The 24,036-nt window shown below is 43.6% G+C and overlaps 1 protein-coding gene across 1 annotated transcript; it reads left to right on the top strand.

Annotated features, from left to right (window-relative positions):
• Positions 1-1,565: 1,565 nt before the first annotated feature.
• Positions 1,566-19,901, top strand: LOC308314605 (potassium/sodium hyperpolarization-activated cyclic nucleotide-gated channel 3-like; the record flags this gene model as incomplete). Its single annotated transcript, XM_080762235.1, has 8 exons — positions 1,566-2,242; positions 10,293-10,716; positions 11,595-11,756; positions 13,372-13,590; positions 14,512-14,658; positions 15,263-15,503; positions 17,726-17,890; positions 18,499-19,901. 8 exons carry the CDS (start codon positions 1,566-1,568, stop codon positions 19,899-19,901), a joined length of 3,438 nt encoding a protein of 1,145 aa, XP_080618361.1.
• Between the last annotated feature and the right edge of the window lie 4,135 nt (positions 19,902-24,036).

The following is a 24,036-nucleotide window of genomic DNA, read 5'->3' as shown; positions in this document are numbered from 1 at the left end:
ACTGATTACTGCAGACATTGTCACATCTCATACCAGTTTATTTGATTATTGCTTAACTTATTTTAATTTAGAATTATAAATACATAATTTAAAAGGTTTGCCTTGTGTGTGGAGTTTGAATAGCCTTTGAGGGGTAAAGTGTTTCTCCACATGCACCTCCAGATGAGGATCCTCACTGACAGGTGAACCAGTACAACGTCAACAGTGACAAGAGAACACAAGTGTGTGGGGAATTGAGGAATTGTCTAATACTCCGCAGGAGTAGGCCTATATACACTTTGACTCTACTGGGATTGAGACTGAGTACTTAATATGTCTCCTGACTAGATGCAGTATAGGGCAGGCTAATGCATAATTTCAAGAATAAATGTACTTTTTAGAAGAACTCTCAGATTCTTCGCAATCTGTAATATCATAATATTTACCCTTCATTCTTCAATGTCTTGTCTTGTTTCTTCTTTTACAGTTTTGGTATTTTAATTTAAGTTGTTTGAACAAAATTAAATTGCTTTCCCCGCTATATAAACAATTAAAAAGTAATTTGCAAAGTTTAGTGAGTTTGCTATTATTTTAGTAGGCCTATAGCCTTTTAAGTGGTTTAGACATAATACCACCTGTTTATATAGACCTACAGTAGGCTATAGTGGCAAATGAACAAAAATACAAATTATATTTGACTATAACCAAAAATTGGCTATAGTTGCAAATCTGAAAGTCTACAGTTCTGTTGCCACCTTCAGCACAACAGTGGGAAATCATCAAATTGGCATTTGATATTGTTAACGCAAAAAAGAAAAAAATGTCTAGACTCCTAATTGCAATGTCCTGGGTGGGGTGACCGGTCCATCCTGTTACTCTATGGCATTGGCAACCAAACAGATTAACTACATTAATGTTAACGTTATTAAAGAGCAAGAGGATGATGGATCAGTCAGTGATGTCAGCACTCGATCAGCAGTGTTTGAGCGCGATAGTCTCTGAGAGAGAGAGGAGAGCTGTTGACAGCCAGAGCTCAGATGGTATTTGAGGGGTGGGTGGGTATAGGTAGGGAGGTAGGTAGGTATACACTAGCCTAGTGCACAGACAGTATCGTAGGTAGGTAGATCATGCTTTGTCATTGAGGACCTCGCCAGCATTCTCCCACTGACTGCATGCACGTCCCGAGCTCCCGACAGTCAGTCAGCAAAGCATGCTGCATCCTGATGCGCTCTCCTGTTGTGCACCTATTTGGAATAGCCACCTGGAATGGATAATGTACGTGCGGTCCGTGCTGTTTGTATACGACCGCCGGATTGAAGAGGGGCACGCACGTATATAGCCTACTGTTGACGCATGTCATTGTTTGAAACCGGGGAACGAGACACCGGTTTCCAGAAGTGTCAAATAAAGATTCGACCTGTCCTGCGGATCGGATGCGCCGTCACTGTCTGCATGCATGTCTTGCCTCCAGCGCCAGGCAGCCCCGGGTAGTAGGCTAAGAGATTCATGATCCATCTTTCTTTTTTTACAGGTTATTCGTAGAACGTTTTTTTTTTTTTTTTTTTTTTGCCGTTTAACATTGCAACATGTCCAGATTTCAATCATCCATGCGCAAGCGGCTGTACAGCTTTCCGCTAAACATTGTGCAAAAGCCCTGCGTGATTGACGAAGGAGGAGACAACAGCGACAAGGACACTAGTAGGAAAAGTATTGGGCTGATCGAACATCTGGCCTCTCTGTCTCCGGCGGGCAGCTGCAGGAGCGTCGAGGAGGGCGGAGTTGACTTGGAGACGGACATCACCACCACGGTGAGGACGACCAACTTGAACGGAGACTGTCGCTTGTTTAGAGCAGGCAGCGTCTCTTCCATCACCGGGGGGCGACACCCCCTCGGGTCGGACCCGGTGGAACGGCGGCGCCTCCTCCCCGAGGCGGATGAACCCGGCCCCGGGGCGGCCGAACAGCGAGGAGCCACGGCGGGTGGCGGCTGCTGGAGCGGCGGGGGCATGATGGGGAGAACAAATAACGTGTTCAGTGACCAGTCAACTAGTTTCATCAAGTTGGAGGGCTCCGAACAAATCATGCCGGAGGACGACAGGCTGTACCAAGCCGGTTTCATGCACCGGCAGTTTGGCGCGATGCTTCAGCCGGGAGTCAACAAGTTCTCTTTGCGTATGTTAGGCAGTCACTCGGCCGTAGAGCACGAGAGAGAACGCGTCAAATCGGCAGGATTCTGGATAATCCATCCCTACAGTGATTTTAGGTAATTTGTGTGCAAGAAACAATTTCTCTACATGAACACAGCTCAAATATCCTCCTCGTGATTAGATTATGCAGGCCCATTGGGACCTTAACTTGAAATCAGGAGTTTGATTTATACGAAAAGTTAAATAGGCTAGGCCAAAGCAGCAATTGACCCCTTGTTTGGTAAAAAATGATTAGGCCTTAACATTTTCCAAATAGGGATTTGATCACACTTATTGCGGGGCTGCCTGCAGTGTGATGATAGGAGGATGCTGCCAGCATGCAAAATCTTCTTCAACCCGCATTGACTGAGAAAACATATATATCATGTCCTTGTTCTGCTTGTACTGCATGGGCAAATTGAGAAAATTGTGTGTGTGTGTGTGTGTGTGTGTGTGTGTGTGTGTGTGTGTGAGAGACTGTGTGTGTAAATTGGAGTACTATCAGCAGGTATGCACACACACACACACACACACACACACACACACACACACACACACACACACACACACACACACACCTGTATGTCTATGATAATACTCCAATATTTATATACAGTATAGCTATCACAGATGAAAGCTATGTGTAACTTTCGTTGTATAGACATCAGTTTGTTGTACAAATGTACACACAAAGGCAAAGCCCATGCAGCAATGATTCCCTAATTCACTATTGTGTGTGTGTGTGTGTGTGTGTGTGTGTGTGTGGCACGACAATCTCCATCTCCTATGTTTCACGTTTCGATGCACAGAAAACAGCGTTCATTTCACCACCAGAAAGAGATTTTCATACAATTTAACCTTGAGGGCTTGCTCTCATCATATTCACTGATGTATGTACAGTATGTATGTCTCTGCAGCTTTCACTCATCTGAATTACACTTTTTATCATTTAGCGAGCTCAGTGGATTACATAGCATGCATCAGAATGCCATCAGGGACCCGTGGTAATCAAATGGGTTAATCAAAATAGCAGGCTAACATGACCATTGGAGATATTACAAGCACATTATCCATGCAGTGGAGATTATTACAGTACAATTAGTCTAATGGAGTAGAGATGGTGAGGACTGGGGATGGCATGCCATGCTCAGAACAAACACATGGCAGACAATGGAATGAAAATGTCGTGGGGAATCAGGACAGCCTGCAGCTGACCAGCTGTCAACTCTGCGTGCCGTGTTTGTTTGAGGTGTCATGATGTGATGCTTTGTTTAGTTTGGGTCACATCTCCGGGGAGTCTGTGCCTTGCTTTAATTTGGGCGGGAACCCCTTTTCGTGTTAGCATTATGTTATGCTTTAGCTATTGAAAAATAGCAGATCTACAAGCTCTGAGTGGCGTGCTATGAGCTTGTAGGTCTGCTATTTTTGAAAAATGACTGACGACTGCCATAGAAACATAGCTTTTTCAGAAAACTGTCAGGATGTAGAAGACATTTTTAGAATCTGATCTCAGGTCAAAATGGGTTAATACCGTGTTTCAGTTGCAGAACCCATGTCAGGTTACTTGTGCATCCTCCTGTCTGTGGCCTAACATCTTATACTGTATAAAGATAAAGTAATTGTATTCTGGAATAGCATTGTTCACCCATGGTGGGGTCAGGACCCTTAACCGTGGTTAATCGTGAGACTGGGGGTAAGGAACGCTTTCAGTACAAGAATATGCATGTCCAGCGCCAAGCCAACTCAGTGCCACAGCTTTAGTTGTGGGACGACTTCAGTGTAGTTGTGGTATAACCGGTCTGGATTTCTACAATATCTTTGTCCAAAGCGCTTCACAGTGCCATTCACCTGTGGTGTAGTTGTGCGGGATGCTGTGGTTTTTAACAAAGTGTAACACTTGCACTGCACTTGCACTGTCCACTATTAACCCCTTAAACCTCTCAGGGTTTGGACGGGCAGATGGGGCGGTATTGTGTTCACAAGTAATAATGAATTGCAATTTTCTAGCTCTTTTCCAAGTGCTCAAAGCGCTTTACAATGGCTCATTCATTCATACATTGAGAGGTGAAGCGGCGAACAGTCGACGCCAGCGTCCTCACTTCCCACATTCACACACACCAATGGTGGCGAGCTCACACCGACCAACTCATTGGAGGCAAGTAGCTCATGAAACGAGTGTGAAGCAAGCTTCTTCCATCTGGCGGAGTCAGGTTAGGGATTTTCATCCTCACAATCTGTTCCAACAGAAAAACACAAAACAACATAGCACACAACAACAACAGCATAACACCAAGACAATACTACACAACTACACAAATCATATCAGTGAGGTAGTTTGTTTCGTGCAGAAATGGCTGAAACTGGGAAAAGGGACAAAACTCCTAGCAGGCCTAAACAAACATTTTGACATTGGCTGTGACTGGTGGGTCAACTGGCCACCACTCTATTCTAACTTATATACCAAATATCTTAACATGTGTCGTGATATGTTTTCATTGTTTTGAGCTTGTAGATGTGCTGTTTTGCCAGAATAGTGATGCTATAGTATAGAGCGTAGCAGTCCCCCGCCCCCTCGAGAGACCCGGAAGATAATTCCCTGTTCATTTTCCTCATAGACTTTTCAAAAAGTATTTATTTAAAGACGTTTATGCTGCAGACAAAGCCAACTTCGAGTTGTGACAAATCATGACAAACACTTTTTTTGTTGTTTTTCTTCTTTGTAATTATTAGTTTGGTCCAGAATATTGTGTTTGTTGTCATGATTTGTCACAACTCGAGTTGGCTTTGTACGACGCTTAAAAGGTCTTTAAACAAATACTTTTTGAAATGTCTATGGGGAAAATGCATTGGGAATTATTTACTGGGCCTGCATCGGTAACTTGCTCTATAGGCAGGGACAAATTAGCCATTGGGCCAGTGGGGCCGGGGGCCGTGGCCCAGGGGCCCTCTTTGGGGTTAATCCGTCATTGTGGTTAAGTTAAGTCACCAGGCACACTGAAGTGGTATGCTGTAAATTTAAATAGTGCAGGACATCAAGCAGAGTGGCTGGAAAGTAAAGCCTAGGATAGAGGACTCTGGTTTGACTGTGAGCAATGGGCTATAATATTCTCCATCAAAAGGAGCGATAGGCATAAGTTAAAGTAAATAAGTACAGGACAGGTGTGTGTGTGTGTGTGTGTTTTAACTAAGCCAAATTAATGTATTAGTTTAGTTAAAAAACACTGAGGATTTTACTTAAAAGTAGTAGGATGTTGTGTTTCAACTGCATTCTGGCAGCAAGTGATACGTATCTTCAGTAGGAATGATCCCCTTTTCAGCTGTCCTGGTTGATCTAAGCCCTTTTCCTCATTTTAAGCCTTTTTATGTTGGTTAGCTTCAAGGTTCAAGGTTGTCTTTATTTGTCTCCCTTGGGAGAAATTTGTCTTGGAGACAGAGACAGAGTCAGAGGTTACTGCTGTCTCTTGCTCGCTCTCTTCTGTACTTTGTACAATAGTTGCACTTTGATCCATTGTCTATGACAGCAGTGTTCTTTTTCCAGTGATCAACAAAACGATGGACATTGGAGATGTTTCAGCAGGAAAATGCAAAGATCCATGCAATGCTTTACATGTGTTTCATATATATTCTGTACAAAACAGATTTGTAAATAGACGTTGGACCCCGCAAACACATTGTCTCTCAGTATGTTTTGGATCATATATCTCGTCTATTATTCATTTTATCCCATATATTTTAAACCTGCTGCATGGCCATTGTTTGTATTATTTATAACACACTGCATATACCGTACCGGTAACTTCTTTTGAAAGGGTAATGGGGTTTTATGGATGCCGCGTGCGTACAGTATAGGCTATTGTGTTTGCCAGTAGCGGGCTAAAACCGTGCTGTCCCTTTTTTGGTCCAGCTGTTCCAGTGTCCACGCGGGCACAGTGATGTGCAATACAGCAGTAATGCTAACTACTCAACATCTGGCTGATGGTAGCTGAACTCCTGGAGATGACATGGATTCCCGGGAGATAACGGTGGATTTAGCTGGAGAGGGGAAGTGCAATTAGGACCAGTGTGTTGTCACTGCGTGCGCATGCAGAGCCAACAGGCAGATGAACAGAGAAATTCAAATGCTTTGTTTGGCTGAGAGAGAGAGAACATAAAGCTGATTAGAACAAATGGCCGTCCTCGTGCCCTCTCGCCGCTTTGCCTGTTCTGTGATCCTCTCTGCTGCTGTATAAGTGATTACAATATGTTGCACACTGTGTTACAGCCTCTGTAACACACACACACACACACACACACACACACATTACACAACGGTTTTTACACGTTTATACTGCGAGCGTGATTAATGAAGGTTTTGCTACTTTGATTAACTTTTTGCTGCTTTCAAAAGTTCTGCTTTGTTCATGTGAAACTTTCAGTAATATATATATTTTAAACATGCATCATTATCAGTCCTCTGGGATTATTAAGGCTATTTATGGTGTGGTTATGCTATGGCACAGGCCAGAACAATCCTCACTGCTGTAATGCACGCATGATACTTATGAGATAAGTGGCAGTACTTAATTTCAACGCTGCAATGGACAGGAAACACACTTTAGTTCTCTCTCACTCACTACACAATACATCCTTGCACGTGTTACAGTACATGAGCATGTGCGCACACACACAAGTATACAAACAGGAGCCATATTTGGTAAATGAATGCCTTCCATGTTGTGCCAAGCCCTTGTGAAGGTTACTAATGTTAGTGTTTTTAAAGGAACACCATGTATTTTGTAGATGTCTATATTCAACATGTTATGTGTGGTAGACTTATACAGACACTTATCATCATTCGATCTACAGTTGCAGTAGTTACTATAAATGTACTTTACTGTATATGAAGACTATGCATTCTATTAGGCTATAACACATTATGAATCAAGTGATTTAGCTTTCTTGGACCAAGCAAAAATAGCTGATTGATCCACAAGCTTCAACATGTCATACTGTGACACTTTGAATATATGTTAAAATATCTCAGAGGGGGATAAAACAAGGTGTGAGTCAGTCAGATGTAGCGGGAACAAAGGGACAGAGAGGACCCAAACGCTGAGATAGCCGAGGCTGAGCAGGTGCAATTAAGGCAGGATTTAATAAGGCAGGATCAAGGTACAAGTCTTAGAGAACGGTGACTGGTTAGGCAGGCACGGGTGAAAACCAGCAGTAAGAACTCCAAAGTCCAATTACAGGCAATTACATCAAACAAAACACGCAGGTCAGGCCAGGCAGAACAGGTTCCAGAGATGGGACTCGGTCGGGTCAGCTGAAAAACAGAACAAACTACAGGCCAGGGCCCTGAGACAGGACTCGGATAGAAGCAACACATATGAACACACAGGCTAGCGAGTCATAGCATGAAACACAAGATAACATTAACAATCAAGGAACATAAAGAAGTTGGTATTGCACAGGCTTGATTTAGAGAACTAGAAAGGTTCGTTGAGGACGTGGATTGTATTTTAGATAATTGATTTGATTATTATTTAAAGTAACCCTACAATGGTTCAGTAGCCTATGTTGATGTAATGTAAACACTAGACTAGAGGTTAGGGGTGCCATGCAGCCCGAACCTTGCCGATCCGACCAATATGTCAGTCATAGTGTTGGGGGATTTGTCAGAGTAACCATTGTACCATTGTCTGATTTGTCTGATTTCATCAGTATATGCCCATATATTGGAATGCAGAGTTTACTTAAAAATTGACTTCACTCAAATTAGTGTAACTTCTCCCGTAATACTCTTGCTGCCCAACCGTTTATTGCATAGAAACCTGGACTCACATTCGGGGCCTCTATGGCAACATGTGAGAACTGAGAACTTGTTCCTCGGAAAGTTAAGCTGATTTGAGAACGACAAATGTGTAGGAGATTCCGTACAACAACCAGGCGATTGCAGTTGCATTGATTATTGAAAAAAAGTTAAACAAATGCCTGATGTGTATATGCACATAACGTTATTTTTTTAAAGCAATTGGCCGACTTGAATAATTATTGGTGGTCTTTTTTGCTGTGTCTATCTTCTCTCAACTCTGGCCTGCTTCGCTGTCCATGGTGCTGAAGAGGGTGCATGCATAGGCCGGAGTTATGTTGTGTTATTCATTTTGCATTTTGCACTATTAAAATAACTTGATTGTATCCGTGTACCATGTGAACAATTGTGCTTAGGTTTACTTTTGTTGTTAAGCAGTCTGAGCGATTTATCAATGTGGCATTTTGAGCTTGAGAAGCAGTGTTTAGTTGCAGTATTGGCAGTACAGTACAGTATTTGTAGCCCGGTGGATTGTAAATCACAATGGTGCTGGTGGTGTTTCTTTTGACAATTTGCATAGTTTATTATTGTGCTGTAAAATGTGTGTGCATGTGTTGTTATTTGTAGAGAACCTGTTTAATTTGTGTTGTAAATGACCTCTTTATGTTATAGTTGTGCTATGATTTCCTGTACAGTATGTAGACTTGATGTCCAAAGTGTCTAATTGTTTACTAGTTCATCATACTCTTATTTATCCCATTCTGAACGGGAACCCCTTTTGGTGTTTTAACTATAAGCATTATGTTATACTTGCTCATAGCGCACCACCGAGTGGCGCGCTACGAGCTTGTAGGTCTGCTATTTCTGAAAAATCGTGAAAATGCGGCACAAATCTTTGAATATATATTCTTTCAGAAGACTTTTTTTCAGGCCTAAATGAGTTATTCATGAAGATCCTTAGCCTGCTTATAAATTCTATATGTTTAAACTTTGATTAAAGGCACCGGTTCAGGCAAAAGGTTTTTGATAATTGAGTTCAAAGGCCAGTTACATTAGTCTCCCTTCTGTGCTCCCCAAAGCATCATCTTCATCGACTGGAACAGTTTATGGCTGGGTCTGAGCTACTAGTTTTCCATTAAAAAATGTGACATATGAGAGAGCCCCTGAAAATATGTCATAATTTTGAGGGACCCCGTTGATTTTGTGTAGCCCAGTATAGGGCCCTTTGTGTTCTTAACCCTGCCCTGCAATTGCTATTAAATTTGACACATTGAAACCTTGCTCCGCCATGTGATTATCGGGGTGATGTCACTCACTACACCTTAGATTAAATCAGCTGTGAGAGAGGGAGAGAGTGAGAGGGAACATTTCTAAACTTTCAAACAAACAATTTACTTTTTTGTCTCTAATGCACAATACCCGGATCCCGCAGTCAAGTCATTAACCCATTCTGACCTGAGATCAGATTCATGCGAGGTTTCCACTGGACAACACACTGGTCTGATGAACCCATTCTGACCTGAGATCAGATTCTAAAAATGTCAGTCGCTCTTCGATTTTTCAAAAAATAGCAGACCTACAAGCTCGTAGCGCGCCACTCGGTGGCGCGATATGAGCTTGTAGATCTGCTATTTTTCAATAGGTAAAGCATAACATGATGCTAACACCAAAATGGGTGCCCGGTCAGAATGGGTTAACCTGTTGAGCTTCTTGCCATATGAGAAACTGCATATGGATTCATGTGAATTAACGCTTAGATTAGTGTTCTAATTAGGCTATTCAGTTTAACACCACTAGGAAATGTGTCACAATACGGAAATTAAATGCATTCAAAATACCATTTTATGTTGTCTTAAAGACTCGCTATGTAACTTTTTCTCAATCATGAATATAATGCAATTTTGTCCAACCTGAGTATATTAATACAATATAACTTAATAATATAATTTGGGTGGTTGTATTTTGTGTCCCTGCTCTTCTACTGAGACATATAGATTGTCAAAGGTCTTGCCTAGACACAAACTTTGACCTGATGGACAAGACTCAAGCCGAGCAAGCAGGCCGGCGCTATTAGTTCAATGGTAAAAATCTCTGCACTTAAGCAGGAAACCAGGTCCTGCTTCCTGCCTGTATAAGAGGAAAGTGCTGCTTTCAATGCATTCAAGGTCATTATTTGTGTGGCAATTTAAATCAAGCTTGGATACGTGGAGGTTTTAAACACCAACTCACAGATAGACACTAACTGAGGTACTGCATCTTGAAATTCTTGTGTGATTTCCCAATGTTGGGGGGCTGCGTATAGACTACAATGTGATGTGTATTCCTGGGTGTTGCAGGTTCTACTGGGACTTGATCATGCTGCTGTTGATGGTGGGAAACCTCATCATAATCCCCGTCGGCATCACCTTCTTCAAGGACGAGCACACGCCGCCCTGGATCGTCTTCAACGTGGTCTCCGACACCTTCTTCCTCATGGACCTGGTGCTCAACTTCCGCACTGGCATCGTGAAAGAGGACAACACGGAGATAATCCTGGACCCGCAGAGAATCAAGATCAAGTACCTGAAGAGCTGGTTCGTGGTGGACTTCATCTCCTCCATCCCCGTGGATTACATCTTCCTCATCGTGGAGACGCGCATAGACTCGGACTTCTACAAGACGGCGCGCGCCCTGCGGATCGTTCGCTTCACGAAGATCCTCAGCCTGCTGAGGCTGCTGAGGCTGTCCAGGCTCATCCGCTACATCCATCAGTGGGAGGAGGTAGGCCCCACAACGTTGTTGTTGTTGGGTCACTGTCACTCACAACAAAACAGCAGCGTTCATAGGCTGAATCGCCCCATACAGTACGCAAGGGACTTTTAACTTGTTGCATTATTTGTAGAAGTAATTAAAAGCTGGCACAATTATAGTCATCATGACTAAATGATTAAAATAACAAACAATTAAAAAACATTTTGATTTGAAATGTATCAAAAATAGCCAAACTACAAGCTCACAACATGACACATCCCCAATGCACTGTTTAACCTATAACTCATGTTGACACCATTCGTGGTACAGACATGTGTTTTCATTCATAAGTCAGAATATGTCATCAGTATGTTGGAATTTTGTTCTTGTTTTTAGCAGTATCCTAGCCTCGAAATGTTAAATCAGATCTGTGACACGTAAAGTCCCCTGTATTGATTTAACTCTCGAGTCGACAAGGGTCCAATTTGGACAATTGTTAACACTGACAAGAATTAAGTGAACGCTAGGGACATTGAACACAGGATGCCGATGCCCTCCCCCAGAGCCCAGACCCATAATCACTCGTCTCACTTTGCTTACGAATGGTTTATATCAAGTTCAAGGTTTTGATCTTTGTTGTAATTCCTACCACGGCTACAACCCCTGTGGGCCATTATAGTGATGTTTGACGAATTGCTTGTGGCAGTATGGGTGGTCTGACAGATGTTAAAAACAATGTGGTCTGTTGAGGGAATTCCTACCGTCACGCACGGCACACACTGTAGCACCTCTTGCACAAAATGAAAAAAGATGAACATGATGTATTATGTGTCGTCTATCAGGGGATGTGGGTTTGGTTGTTGAGGCCACAGTATAATGCTAATGCCCGTATAATCTCTGTGTCACAGGTTTTTCATATGACTTATGACCTGGCCAGCGCCATGGTGCGCATCATGAACCTGATCGCTATGATGCTGCTGCTGTGCCACTGGGATGGATGTCTGCAGTTCCTGGTCCCCATGCTGCAGGACTTCCCCGCGGACTGCTGGGTCACCAGAAACAAGATGGTGGTAAGTGGTTTATTCATGACACAATAACCTGTGTCGGTTCTACTCCGAGTCTCTCTTGTGTGACTGAACTTCTCACCCTATCTCTAAGGGAGATGCCAGCCACCCGTCGAAGAAAACTCATTGTGGCCAAAACTATCATAATATAATGAACTATCTACACTACATCTATGTAGCACTGTACATATCAATTTCACAGTCCTTTCATTTCGCTCCTATGCCACCAAAATGTGGAACAGCCTACCAAAAGTCATTCAAAACCGCTCTCAAAGGGCACCTATGGATGGCTGCAATTCGAAACTGGCCCCCGTGAAATCTGAATCTCCCCACCCACCCCTTTTTCCCCTCAACGTATATGTTTTTTTCACTTATTACCCCCTATATGATGATTGTATTGAGTTGTTCTTGGAATGTATACTGTAATTCTGCAAACTGTTCATAAATACTTCAATCAATCAATCAATCAATCAATCAATCAATCCTTAACATTGAGACATGAGTTACAATAAGCTTTCAACAAAAAAAAACACAAAAATCAATAAGTAGTGAGTGGCTTATTAATATGGCTCGGTAATACGAGGGGTTCTGTCCCTGTTACAATGCACTAGAGTCTAGCGCATTGTAACAGTCTATAGACCCCTGGGAGATGGATGTTGAGGTGGAGCGCCACACCTACCGTCGCACGACAGCTGCACCCAAGCCGTGCCACTCATACGCTGAGCTGGCGGTGCCCATGAACCCATTAACTTGTGGTCCAAAGGCGAGAGCTATCAAATGTAAGCACATTTAAAACAACCAACGATCAAACAGAGCATCAACATACAGTATGACCAACAATTCCTGGATTCTATATTGTAGATCAGTGGTTTTCAACATATTTGTGCACACAACGCACATCAATGGGCAAGTCAAAATCTCTAGGCACAACTGTATTCATAGCAAATCGCCCCCAGGTCAAATCAGCTTTGTGTATCTGTGTGTGCCACGGAATGTGATGATTTGATTGGCTGAGCACAGAATGTGAGATGATAAGAGCGGCCCTCACTTCACACGAGATGATGTGATTTATTTTAGGGGAATAAGTGCACATATAAGTGTACGGATATTATTAAAAAATGATATAACATTTTGTATAGTTGTAGTATAATATTTTATTAAATAATAATGTGGGGTTGTCCCAAAATCCCAAGGCTGGAAGTTTCGTGTCGATTGGCAATTCTAGTGCTGTCTACATAACATGCTATAAGTCTGTATCAAATGCTATCTAAGTCTACAGAAATGCTATCTAAGGGGGTGGGGTAAGTGCTATGGGCCATGATGGAGTCTGAAAAGGTGGGTTTTCAGACTACGGCGGAAGATTGGGAGTGATGCTGCAGTTCTGACTGCAATGGGAAGTGCATTGCACAGTTGTGGAGCCAGAAGGGAGAAGAGTTTGGGGCGTGTGGAGCGTTGTCCTGGCGTTTTTAGTGAGGGTACTTCCAGCTTCCCTGCGTTGGCTGATCTGAGTGCGTGGGAGGGTTTGTAGGGTTTGTAGGGTTTGCAGGGTTCAACCATACCACTAAATGTAAATAGTCACAGATGTTGTCACTCCTCCTCATGCCATGTTTATCACCTACAGAATGACACTTGGCAGGAGCAGTACTCCTACGCCCTGTTTAAGGCCATGAGTCACATGCTGTGCATCGGATACGGCCTGTACCCCCCCATCGGCATGGCCGACGTGTGGCTGACCATCCTCAGCATGATAGTGGGAGCGACCTGCTTCGCCATGTTTGTCGGACACGCGACCGCACTCATCCAATCCTTGGACTCATCTCGGAGGCAGTACCAGGAAAAGGTATATATGTGGCTTATCCCAAGTGTGTGCTCTCTGTGCTGCATATGTTATGAGATAAATTATTATCGGAATGGAAAGTGCTACAGAGTTCTGGGTTCATCACAGTGACGTTGGTTTGAAACTAAATGCATTCGTTACACACACACACACACACGCACGCACACACACACACACACACACACACACACACACACACACACACACACACACACACACACACACACACAAATAGATTAGCGTCCCTCTTCTGGGACGAACATTTTGCGAAAATATGAACGAAATTTGGAGTAGAGAGAGAAAAGCAGGCACCCTATTAATATACAGCCTTATTGGTGCATTCTGGTCAGAGAATTATATACTTGTAGGGTTTAAGTGGTTAGAAACTAAATAAATCTAAGTGGTTGTGGATTGTCAAGAGGAACACAAAATTGTCTAATAGAGACAGAAATATATAGGAAAATATTTTCCATTGACTAGGCCTGAAAGTTTGTACAGAAGAAATTATTCTGTAAAGAAAAATCATAGACTTAGTCAGTTAGACAGTTCATAGACTTGGCCACACACATGACGTCACGAGCGGCACACACAAAGCCAGCGTTGCCCCTCAATAACAACAGGACAAAAGCATTCAGGAGGCCGGGAGGCCCTTGTTGCTTGTCTGCTCCTGAAGGACACTGTAGTTAATTTGATTAGCTGCAACCTGCTGAGCACAAACTGTATTTATCAGATGGGGCCAGAGGTGAAATATTGCAGTGTGAGCTGTTTTTTAGAAGTCTGTTGCACCACAGGGACATAAACCTGTACAAAGCCTGGTGTTTGCTAACCTAATGAGAAATATTACCTTGTCTACACAAATAATGATCTCAGAGATAAGCGTGTCCTTTATGATGGAAATAACTCCTCTTTTCTTTGGCTTCGCAGTATAAACAGGTGGAGCAGTACATGTCTTTCCACAAACTCCCCGCTGGCATGCGTCAGAGAATACACGATTACTACGAACACCGATACCAGGGCAAGATGTTCGACGAAGAGAACATCCTGGAGGAACTCAACGAGCCACTGCGAGAGGTCACATCTCATTATGATGAAGAAATCCTAATCCTTACTGATGATTTCTCAGCTGACTTTCTTGAGAAGAAATGAATGTATTATTTGTGGGACATTATTAACCTTATATTGGGTGGAATGGTTCTGGGTTGTTAATATCTACAGTAATAAGTTTGGTCATCATGAATTAGCTGGCCGGCTGAGGACACATGTAATCCAAAATCCTCACACAATAATATACTCTTTTTTTGGGGGGGGGATTAGTAATGACAACTTGATGAGCAAAGAGCTAGGCTGTATTAACCCATTCTGACCTGAGATCAGATTCATACGAGGTTTCCACGGGACACACACTGGTCTGATTAACCCATTCTGACCTGAGATCAGATTCTAAAAATGTCAGTCGTTCTTCGAATTTTTCAAAAATAGCAGACCTACAAGCTCGTATCGCGCCACTCGGTGGCGCGATATGAGCTTGTAGATCTGCTATTTTTCAATAGCTAAAGCATAACATGATGCCAACACCAAATTGGGTGCCCGGTCAGAATGGGTTAAGAGCTTTCATAAGCGTGAAGAATATAATAACAGCCAGTAATTAAACGTCTAAATGTCCATCTCTTTTCAGGAGATCGTCAACTTCAATTGTCGCAAGCTGGTGGCCTCCATGCCTCTCTTTGCCCACGCCGACCCCAACTTTGTGACTTCCATGCTTACGAAGCTGCGTTTCGAGGTGTTCCAGCCGGGCGACCACATCGTCAGAGAGGGCACCATCGGCCAGAAGATGTATTTCATCCAGCACGGGGTGGTCAGTGTCATCACCAAGAACAGCAAGGACACTAAGTTGTCTGACGGCTCCTATTTTGGTGGTGAGTTCAACTGTTCACTCTCTCTGGGTAGTACACACTGTTCATTGTTCTCTATTATCACTGCTGTAACATAAGACTTGTTTGCTAAAACTGACAATTCATTACCTTTTTTCACATATAATGTAAACACTACCATTCAGGGCTGGACTGGGACAAAAATTCGGCCCGGTCATTTTCGAGTGAATTTGGCCCAGTCCGGCCCACCACAACCAGCGCGCAGATAGCAGAAACTCTACCGCCCGCTCCGTCGAGGCACACACAAACAAACAAGCCCTAATACCACCACTTTTACAGAACAACATACATGATACAAACCAACAGACAATTATTATCATTATCATGATGGCACTGGAAGAATGGCAGCACGCCCGGACCTTTCCTGGTGGCCTGCCGCCTGCCTGATTTTTTTTTTTTTGGGTCGCGGCCCACCTGGAATATGTCCGGTACGTCCTGTGGCCAGTCCAGCCCTGCTACCATTATAACAAGGTTTTATGCAGGTCATATCAGGTGCTACTTGTCACGTTCTGGTGAGGTGAGGACCCAAAGGCAGGACAGCCAAGCAGGTGGTGATCAAACCCATGGTTGGGTGTTTTAATAAAGGTGAACAGAGACAGATAACTCAAACTAACATGATGAACTGACACCAAACAATGACTCGGCAAGGACTGACTGGGGAACAAGACTAATGTACACATGAGGGCTGATTATTACACATGAGAAACACCTGGGGAAGGCAACAAGAACGAAAACAACTAGAACATAGAAATACAACATCTAGATAAGCAGAACATGAGATGAGATGAGATGAGATGAGATTCCATTTATTGTCAATGTACAGTACAAGTACAGCACAGCGAAAAGTATTTTCACATCTCACCAATAGAATAGAAGAACATAGAATCAAAACAAGTAGAACATAACAAATACAACATCTAGATGGGCAAAGTCTGTGACCGTGACAGTACCTCCCCTCTAGGGACGGCTCCCGACGTCCCACAATGTCCAATGGGGAGAGGGACACGAGAGGAACGGGGAGAGGGGACAAGATCTGGAAGTGTAGTTGTGCTGAAAGTGAGTTCAGGACTGGTTGACACCGGCGGCAAGGCAGAGAAAAGGGTCTGGAACCCCCCCGGAGCGTTCTTCCACTGCGGAACAGGAACGCCGACGAGGCATAGACAGAGTCCAAACAGCAGGGAAAGGGGCTGGAACCCCCCGGAGCGTTCTTCCGCTGCCAATGGGTTGAATGTAGATGTAGAGACACTGGGGCCGAAGAAAAGCTGGACAGTCAGCACTCCCACAACCAGGACTTCAGCGAAGTGCAGTCAGAGCTATAGCACAACCAGGACTTCGAGGAGAGGTATAGTACCAGAAGATCCTCGACCAAGACATCACAATCTCAGGAATCAGGAATCACTTTATTTGTCATTTTGTAATGTACTTGCATACAAAAGAACATGAAATACTGTTTAAAACCGTGCATAAAAGTAATTGAGTCTGTCTGGTAGTGAGGGGTCAACATCTAGATAAAGCAGAACATAAAATCAAAACAATCTAAATCTAGTCTGTGACCAACCGTGACAGTATTATTGCTGTTAAATGTTACAATATGACAGCCTACGGTAGAATGAAATAAGACATGGCAGGGCCTGTCCTGTTTCATTCTACCTGTCATATTGTGACTTATTGTTGCTGAGTATATTGGAATGTGATGTACAGTATTGTGTTTTTATGAGCATTTGAGTTGATTGATTCCCATTTTCACATACAAAACAAAAGATCACAATTGATTTTCATAATCTTGAATTCGTAAATAAAATGTTCGGTAAAAATCCAACTGAGGTTGCTAATGTATAACCAAAAAAGAACAGAGGCAAAACTATGCTACTCACATTCAGGATAACGCTTTGTACACAGGACATGATGATTCCTATGTATTTAATCCTCTGTGGTAATCTCTTACTGACAGCATGTCCATGCAGTAGTGTTAGCATTATGTTATGCTTTAGCTATTGAAAAATAGCAGATCTACAAGCTCATAGCGCCCCACCGAGTGGCGTGCTACGAGCTTGTAGGTCTGCTATTTTAGAAAAATCGAAGAACAACTGACAGAAACATAGCCTTTTCAGAAAACTGTCAGGATGTAGAAGACATTTTTTGAATCTGATCTCAGGTCAAAATGGGTTAAGTGATGTGATTTCCTTTCATTCTCTTTCCCCCTGCAGAGATTTGCCTGCTGACACGAGGGAGACGAACGGCCAGCGTGAGAGCAGATAACTACTGCCGCCTCTACTCGCTGTCCGTGGACAACTTCAACGAGGTGTTGGAGGAATACCCCATGATGAGGAGGGCCTTCGAGACCGTGGCTGTCGACCGCCTCGACCGCATAGGTGAGCCCTCCTCCGCTGAGAGACGCCGAATCGACCGTTTCAGACTGTATGGTAGCACTTTACAGCACACATGTGACAACTGTGACACACATCTATCGTGTTGGTGCATTTAGAAGACACTCAATCTGAAAAGTTTAATCTATAATAACAGCACTTTGTCAGCATTTGCGGAAGCCAGACTGAAGCTGTGTGGCACTCCCTATTTGAGACGGCTTAGTAATAATTAGGTGTCATGGTGTAAAATGAACTCCATATGTGTGCGTGTTGCAAACTACAAGGTTATCCAACTGGCTGAAAAGCTTATCACCCTCTCAGTCCTTTCATCATCATTTTGAAGGGACATTGCATATTAACGGCCATTACACCGGATTTAGCAAAGATGCTAGTTTACATCCGCAGTCCCAAGTTCCCAACACAAAACGTGAAAACTAAACGGGGAGTCAGTGAAGCACGTTACACTAAGAAACAAAGCATAAAAACATGCATACAATGTACGTGCGTGCACCTATAAGATAACTCAATATTCCCTGTCGGGACCACAGTCCACTGGTCGAGGAACACTGCACAATATAAGATCCACAATTATAGTTTGTCCTTTCTTTTAACAGGAAAGAGGAACTCGGAGCTACAGCACAAAGTTCAGCACCACCAGAGTTCCGGCACCCTCGACCTGGAAGAAAATGAGATCATCCAGAGAATAGTGCAGCACGACCGAGACATGGCCCAGTGCACCCGGCTGATCCAGACCAGTGCCGCCCAGAGCCTGAACCCTGGCCCCGTTCCGCCCTCACCCACCCCGGTCATCTGGGCGCCGCTGGTGCAGGCGCCCCTCCAGGCAGCCGCCACCACCATCACGCCGCTGGCCCTGGCTCTGTCTCACCACCCTCAGCTGCCTCCCATCCTGTTCCACCACCCGCTGTCGTCGGGTTCCGGTTCATTCAAGGACCCGTGCGGCCTTTCGAGGAGAGTCCGCGGTTCTGGGCCCGGCTCGCCTGAAAGCTCCACCAAGTTCCACTCTGGGGTCGACACTCCCATATTGGCGTCCCTCAGGGCGCAGTACCTCTCCTCTGCCCCCGTGTCCACCTCTCAGCCTGTCTTCACCAGCAGCTCACACTCTCAGTCATCACATCTACCTCAGGGCCACACGACGGCAGGCTATTTCCAGCAGGGGGCAGCGGGGAGACTCGTTGGGAGATTCCCAGTGTCCTTGGCTCCTAGTATTAGCCCTCTGATTGCCAGCACAGTCGGCCCCATACAGAGCCATTTGCAGCAGTCCTCTCACGCCAACATTCAGCAGATGGAGTCCAGTCATGGCCGAGTGTCCAGGACGAGCAGCGGCGTGAGGCACCATTGTCCCTTCATCTCCGGCACCCTGCAGTCCTCCGGTGGATATCAGCCAGAGCAGCTGGCGGCCGGCTTTGGGGTCTCTTCCTCCCTGGTGCACCACAGTCTGACTGGGATCCAATCTGTATTCCTGCCACAGCAGGTTCCTCCAGAGCACTCTGCCCTGGCCTCCATTTCCCAGTATGGCTCCGTAGACGGTTCCCCTAGCTGCACACCTCCAGGCGCCAGTCCCAACCTCCAGAGCCCTGCGGCGGGCAGGACCGTGTACCGCGGCGTGCTCCCCAACGTGGGCTCCTACTCTCCCCTGCCCCCGCCGACCGTGTGCCCTGTCAGGGTGGCCAGTCCCTCCAGTGAGAGGGCCGAGGGCACAGCGGGTCTCTTTACCCAGGAAATAAAGACTATCTCAGGCTCTCATCAGAGCTCCATCCCCCAGGAAGCGCATCTGCTAATTGGCAGTTCCTCTGATGGTTTAGGGGGCTCGTTAAGTCCTTTACCCTCCTCCGCCTCGCCCCTGAGTCGGACGCATGCCGGGCCCCAACCTCAAAACCCACCCATGGGCACTCATTACTCGTCATCATCACCCACCCATGGGTCCCCTCCTCATAGATCTCCCTCTACGATGTCAGGGACAGAACACAAACACTCCAAACTCCCGTCTAACTTGTGAGGTCAAAACACTGTCACTGTGTCACCTTTGGTGACAGAACTGCAGGAAGATGACTTCCTCCAGGACATAATTTGTGGGGTGTGGGATGTATGCTCATATACAGTATGGGGAGGTCAGAGACCTTTTGTATTCAGAGTGAATGGATAGTAGGTAGTAACGGACAATCTTGGGTATTTTTCTAGAGGACATTGCTACTTTGAATATGGTATTGAATCGAGGAAGATGATGTATAACTTTCAGTCAGTCATTATATGTATTATATTATAACCCCAGCGCTGTAATTTGGTCCTTTCTTTAAAAAAAAAACTTTCATCTTGATAATTTCTTTGCGTAAACTTTGAGCTACATTCTTTTAGTTGTATCCAGTTTTTAACAAAAAACACTTTCCTATTTAATTTTGTCTTTTGTCATTTTATAGTGTATTGTGATTGTGAAAGGTTACCCAAAAAGAGATTCAGTGATGAAATAGACTGTATCGCTCGATGACTGAAAGATAATGCTGCCTTTCAGTTGAATATATGTTATTCCACTGGATGGAATATAAATTAGGCTTTAGACGATGGTATGTCTTCCAAGATTATGTTTTAGCAATTCCCAAATGGGTTACAAATTATGTGACCCCAAATGAGTCCATATTAAACAAATTGTAATGAATCTAATGTAACATCAGTAGCTACTTGCGCAAGCAGAGCGTGCAAGTAATGTTATCAGTCAGGTGCTACGATGCGTATGTCCCTTAGCAGCATAATGATATGACGTCATATTTCTTAGAAATAGGTTTCTAAGAATGAATCTGCACGGCGTTACTGTAAGCTTGCTCGCACAGTGTGTGTTTATTGACGAGAGATAATTGACATAAGATGAAGAGATGACCTCTCTTCAATAAATACACCTGGCAGCATGTTTAACTACTTTTACCCCTTAACCACAAAAATGTTATAAAATATTTTCCAAAATAGCCAATGTACGTACAAGGTCACAAGTTCAACAACAGTGGCGTGTTGTGGGCTTGTGTGACCTTTCTTATTTTTCTTATTTTCAACTATGATGAAATAGCCAAAATTGGGATACCAGGGTTGAAGTGGACCTTTTTATGTTATTCTCTGTCTATCCTGCACCTGTTAGATCAGATCAGGTGTGTGTTCTCTACTCTAGTTTATGTTCTGTCTAGGAATGAATCCCTGTTGTAATCAGTGGTTTTCAACCCTTTTCATATCAAGGCCCATTATTTATTCAGCATTTGGGCCACCGACCGACCCATTTGATGAGATTTAGCCTCCCATACCCAAAGGATTCTTGGATACGTTGGATAATTAATACAACACATGCTGTATTGATGTGGTGCCATTGATAACAGGCATGACGTTGATCAAAATAACAATTGTTCTACATTCTCTAATTGTGTAGACTTCTTGTGAATTAAGTAATGCAGATGTTTAAGCAAAGGTTAAAGATCTAATAAGGGTCCATTTGGTTACCATCTCTCCATCGTGTAGCTATAAGGCACCACCTGGAACCCCCTCAGGGACCCCACTGGAGGTCCCCGGACCACTGGCCTGAAAACCACTGCTGTGTCTGGTGTGAATGTACCAGACAGAAAGACCACAGAACAACATGGATTCCAATAATTACGTAACTGTTGGGCAGTGAAACTAATCTGAACAGGAGCTGGTTGTTGCTAGAGAGGCTGTATGCACACAGTCCCATCTTGTCCTCCAAAGCAGCTCTGGGATTTGGAGACCGGCACAATTAATGGCAACACATTTTGTTGAACAGAACAATGAAGGTGCACACATACTGTAATACCCCGAGCTAAGGTTGTGTGTGCGCGCGCCATTAGCACCCTTATGCAATAATCTGTGGTTTTGTGGTTTGTTTTCTTGTGTTTGTTTTCATGGGTGCACAAATTGGTACTGTGAATTGAAGCACTTGTTCCTCTTCAGCAGCGAACGTGCACAAGTGAAATGACTTGTTGTCTGTAAATAGTACAGATTTCAAGCTGGGTAAACAGCGAATGTGGATAATCAAACATCCTGAAGCCAGCGATGCACTAAGCTTGATCTGAATGTTTTTGCACCAATCAAAGGGCTAACAAAGTGGTTACTTGGAAAGAATGTCAAGTATTATTGCTGCATATTATACCTCTTTCATTGTATTGATCATACAATTTGACTTCTGTTGAACAACTGCTGCTTGCGATGCTATGCTGAACCAATACGGAATAAGGAAGCAGTTATGGACTGATAGCTTTCTGTTTTTTGTTTGTTTGTTTGTTTGTTTTGGTTCTTTTTTGTTCACTGAACCAGACCTGTAGGGATCTTAAATCCTGCTTCTTGTGTTTATAATTCCATCTATTTAGGTCACACCTACTTTCTGCGCCTCTCAACTAGCTGTGAGGGTCACACATCTCGGAGGGTCTGATGCCCGAGGCTCCAGTTGCCTAGTTACGGCTAGCTCGAGGCCCAGAGCCACTGAGGCTTTTCCTGCCCCATAGTCTGACTGTCTGACTCTGACCCTACGGGGAAATGGAGATAACATCAACATCAACTAGCCAGTCACTGCCACAGTGGGCTGGATCAATCCCTCATTACTATTCTCCCCCAACGCCTCTCCCCATGCGCCCTGCGTCTCCCCATGCCACCCACACACGCACACACACAAATGAACAAACTAACAAGTATGTGTGTGTGCTCGTGCGTGTGAGTGTGTGCACGTGCATGCGTGCGCACATCACTGCCACAAAGACACAGATTTAATATTGTATTACCTTGAGTGTATCCTCCTACTCAAGGTTGAGGTTAAGTGTTGGGGGTGGGGCCTCATTCATATCTATCTAGCTATCTTCGTTTTTGCATTATTCTACCTTTTTAACCAACAGTTTTACAGATTCCATCATCAATGTATGTTAGGCATATTTTATTTTAGCTATTGAATTAAATGCAATAAAAAAAACACATATGGTCATTTAGCCTGACTTGTTTTTAAGAAGGCGTGAGGGCAATCGGATAAAACTATGGAAGTTGCAGCGCTTTAAGCCGGATTATGAATAATTTGTAACTGCAAAACACTAGCGTTGTCTAGTAGTGCTACCATACAAAATAGTTAGGATTATTGTGTGACGTTATGTTTTTATGTGTATTCTCCACAAAATTACGTTTATTTGCCCTCTGCATGCAAGTAAATATTGGTTGTGTGAGGAAATATACATGCACAGACAGATTATATATTTTTGAATTATTTAAAGATATCTTTTTACCTTTATTGATAGATGAACAGTAATCAGACAGGATGCGAGATGGGCACAGGTGCCCAGACGGCTACGCCAGCAGCCCAAGCCACAGACAGTGGAATCTTGACTGTTGATTTAACAATACATTGAGCTGCTGGGCCAGGCCAACACGTGAGAAATGATTTCCTCAGTCTCATGCTATGGACACACAGTTTTCTCAATGATATTAGCTAATGGCCACAGAGCCTTGATATCAGTATCCATCTGTTTGCCACCAGATGGTATAATGCCACTGGTTCCCAAACACTGGGTCGGGATCCATTTGTGGGTTGCGGACACATGTGTATGGGTCCATGGGTCCCTTTATTTTGTTGTGTTTCCTACATTTAGTTTTTTATTATTATTCAAAAGAATATAACCCCAAATCCAATATTTTTCACGAATTAAAAAACAATTTAAATTATTATTTTCAGTAATTTCATGAAGAAAAAGAAAAATCTAAGAAATTACATAAATTAGAAAATCAATGTTTTAGTAGTAGTGACAATAGCTAATACATACATCTGCTATTTTCACTATAGTTTGGGTCCTGGGCCATCAAATTTCTCTTTTGGGTCATGGGCTAAAAGGTTTGGCAACCACTGGTGTAGTGTGTTCAATCTAACAGAAGGGGGTACTGATGAGCAGGCATCCTTTTTTTTGAGTGGAGTGCTAAATATTTTCCAGCTGTTCTTGTAACAGCTTGATTTGCATTTTGTTTTATGAATCTTCTTCTTTTATATAGACTATTAAACTAGTTTCAAGTGTGGATACAATGCTCCACACATAGCGATGGAGAGTAATATCGCATAGTGTTGTAAATTATGCACTGTATGGGCATGGGCAAATATTTGAACAGTTCTTCTG

Source organism: Protomyctophum bolini (genome assembly GCF_963924005.1).
Source record: "Protomyctophum bolini genome assembly, chromosome: 4".
Classification (NCBI taxonomy): domain Eukaryota; kingdom Metazoa; phylum Chordata; class Actinopteri; order Myctophiformes; family Myctophidae; genus Protomyctophum; species Protomyctophum bolini.
Note: the sequence above shows the minus strand (reverse complement) of the source record. Positions and strands in the feature narration are given on the sequence as shown.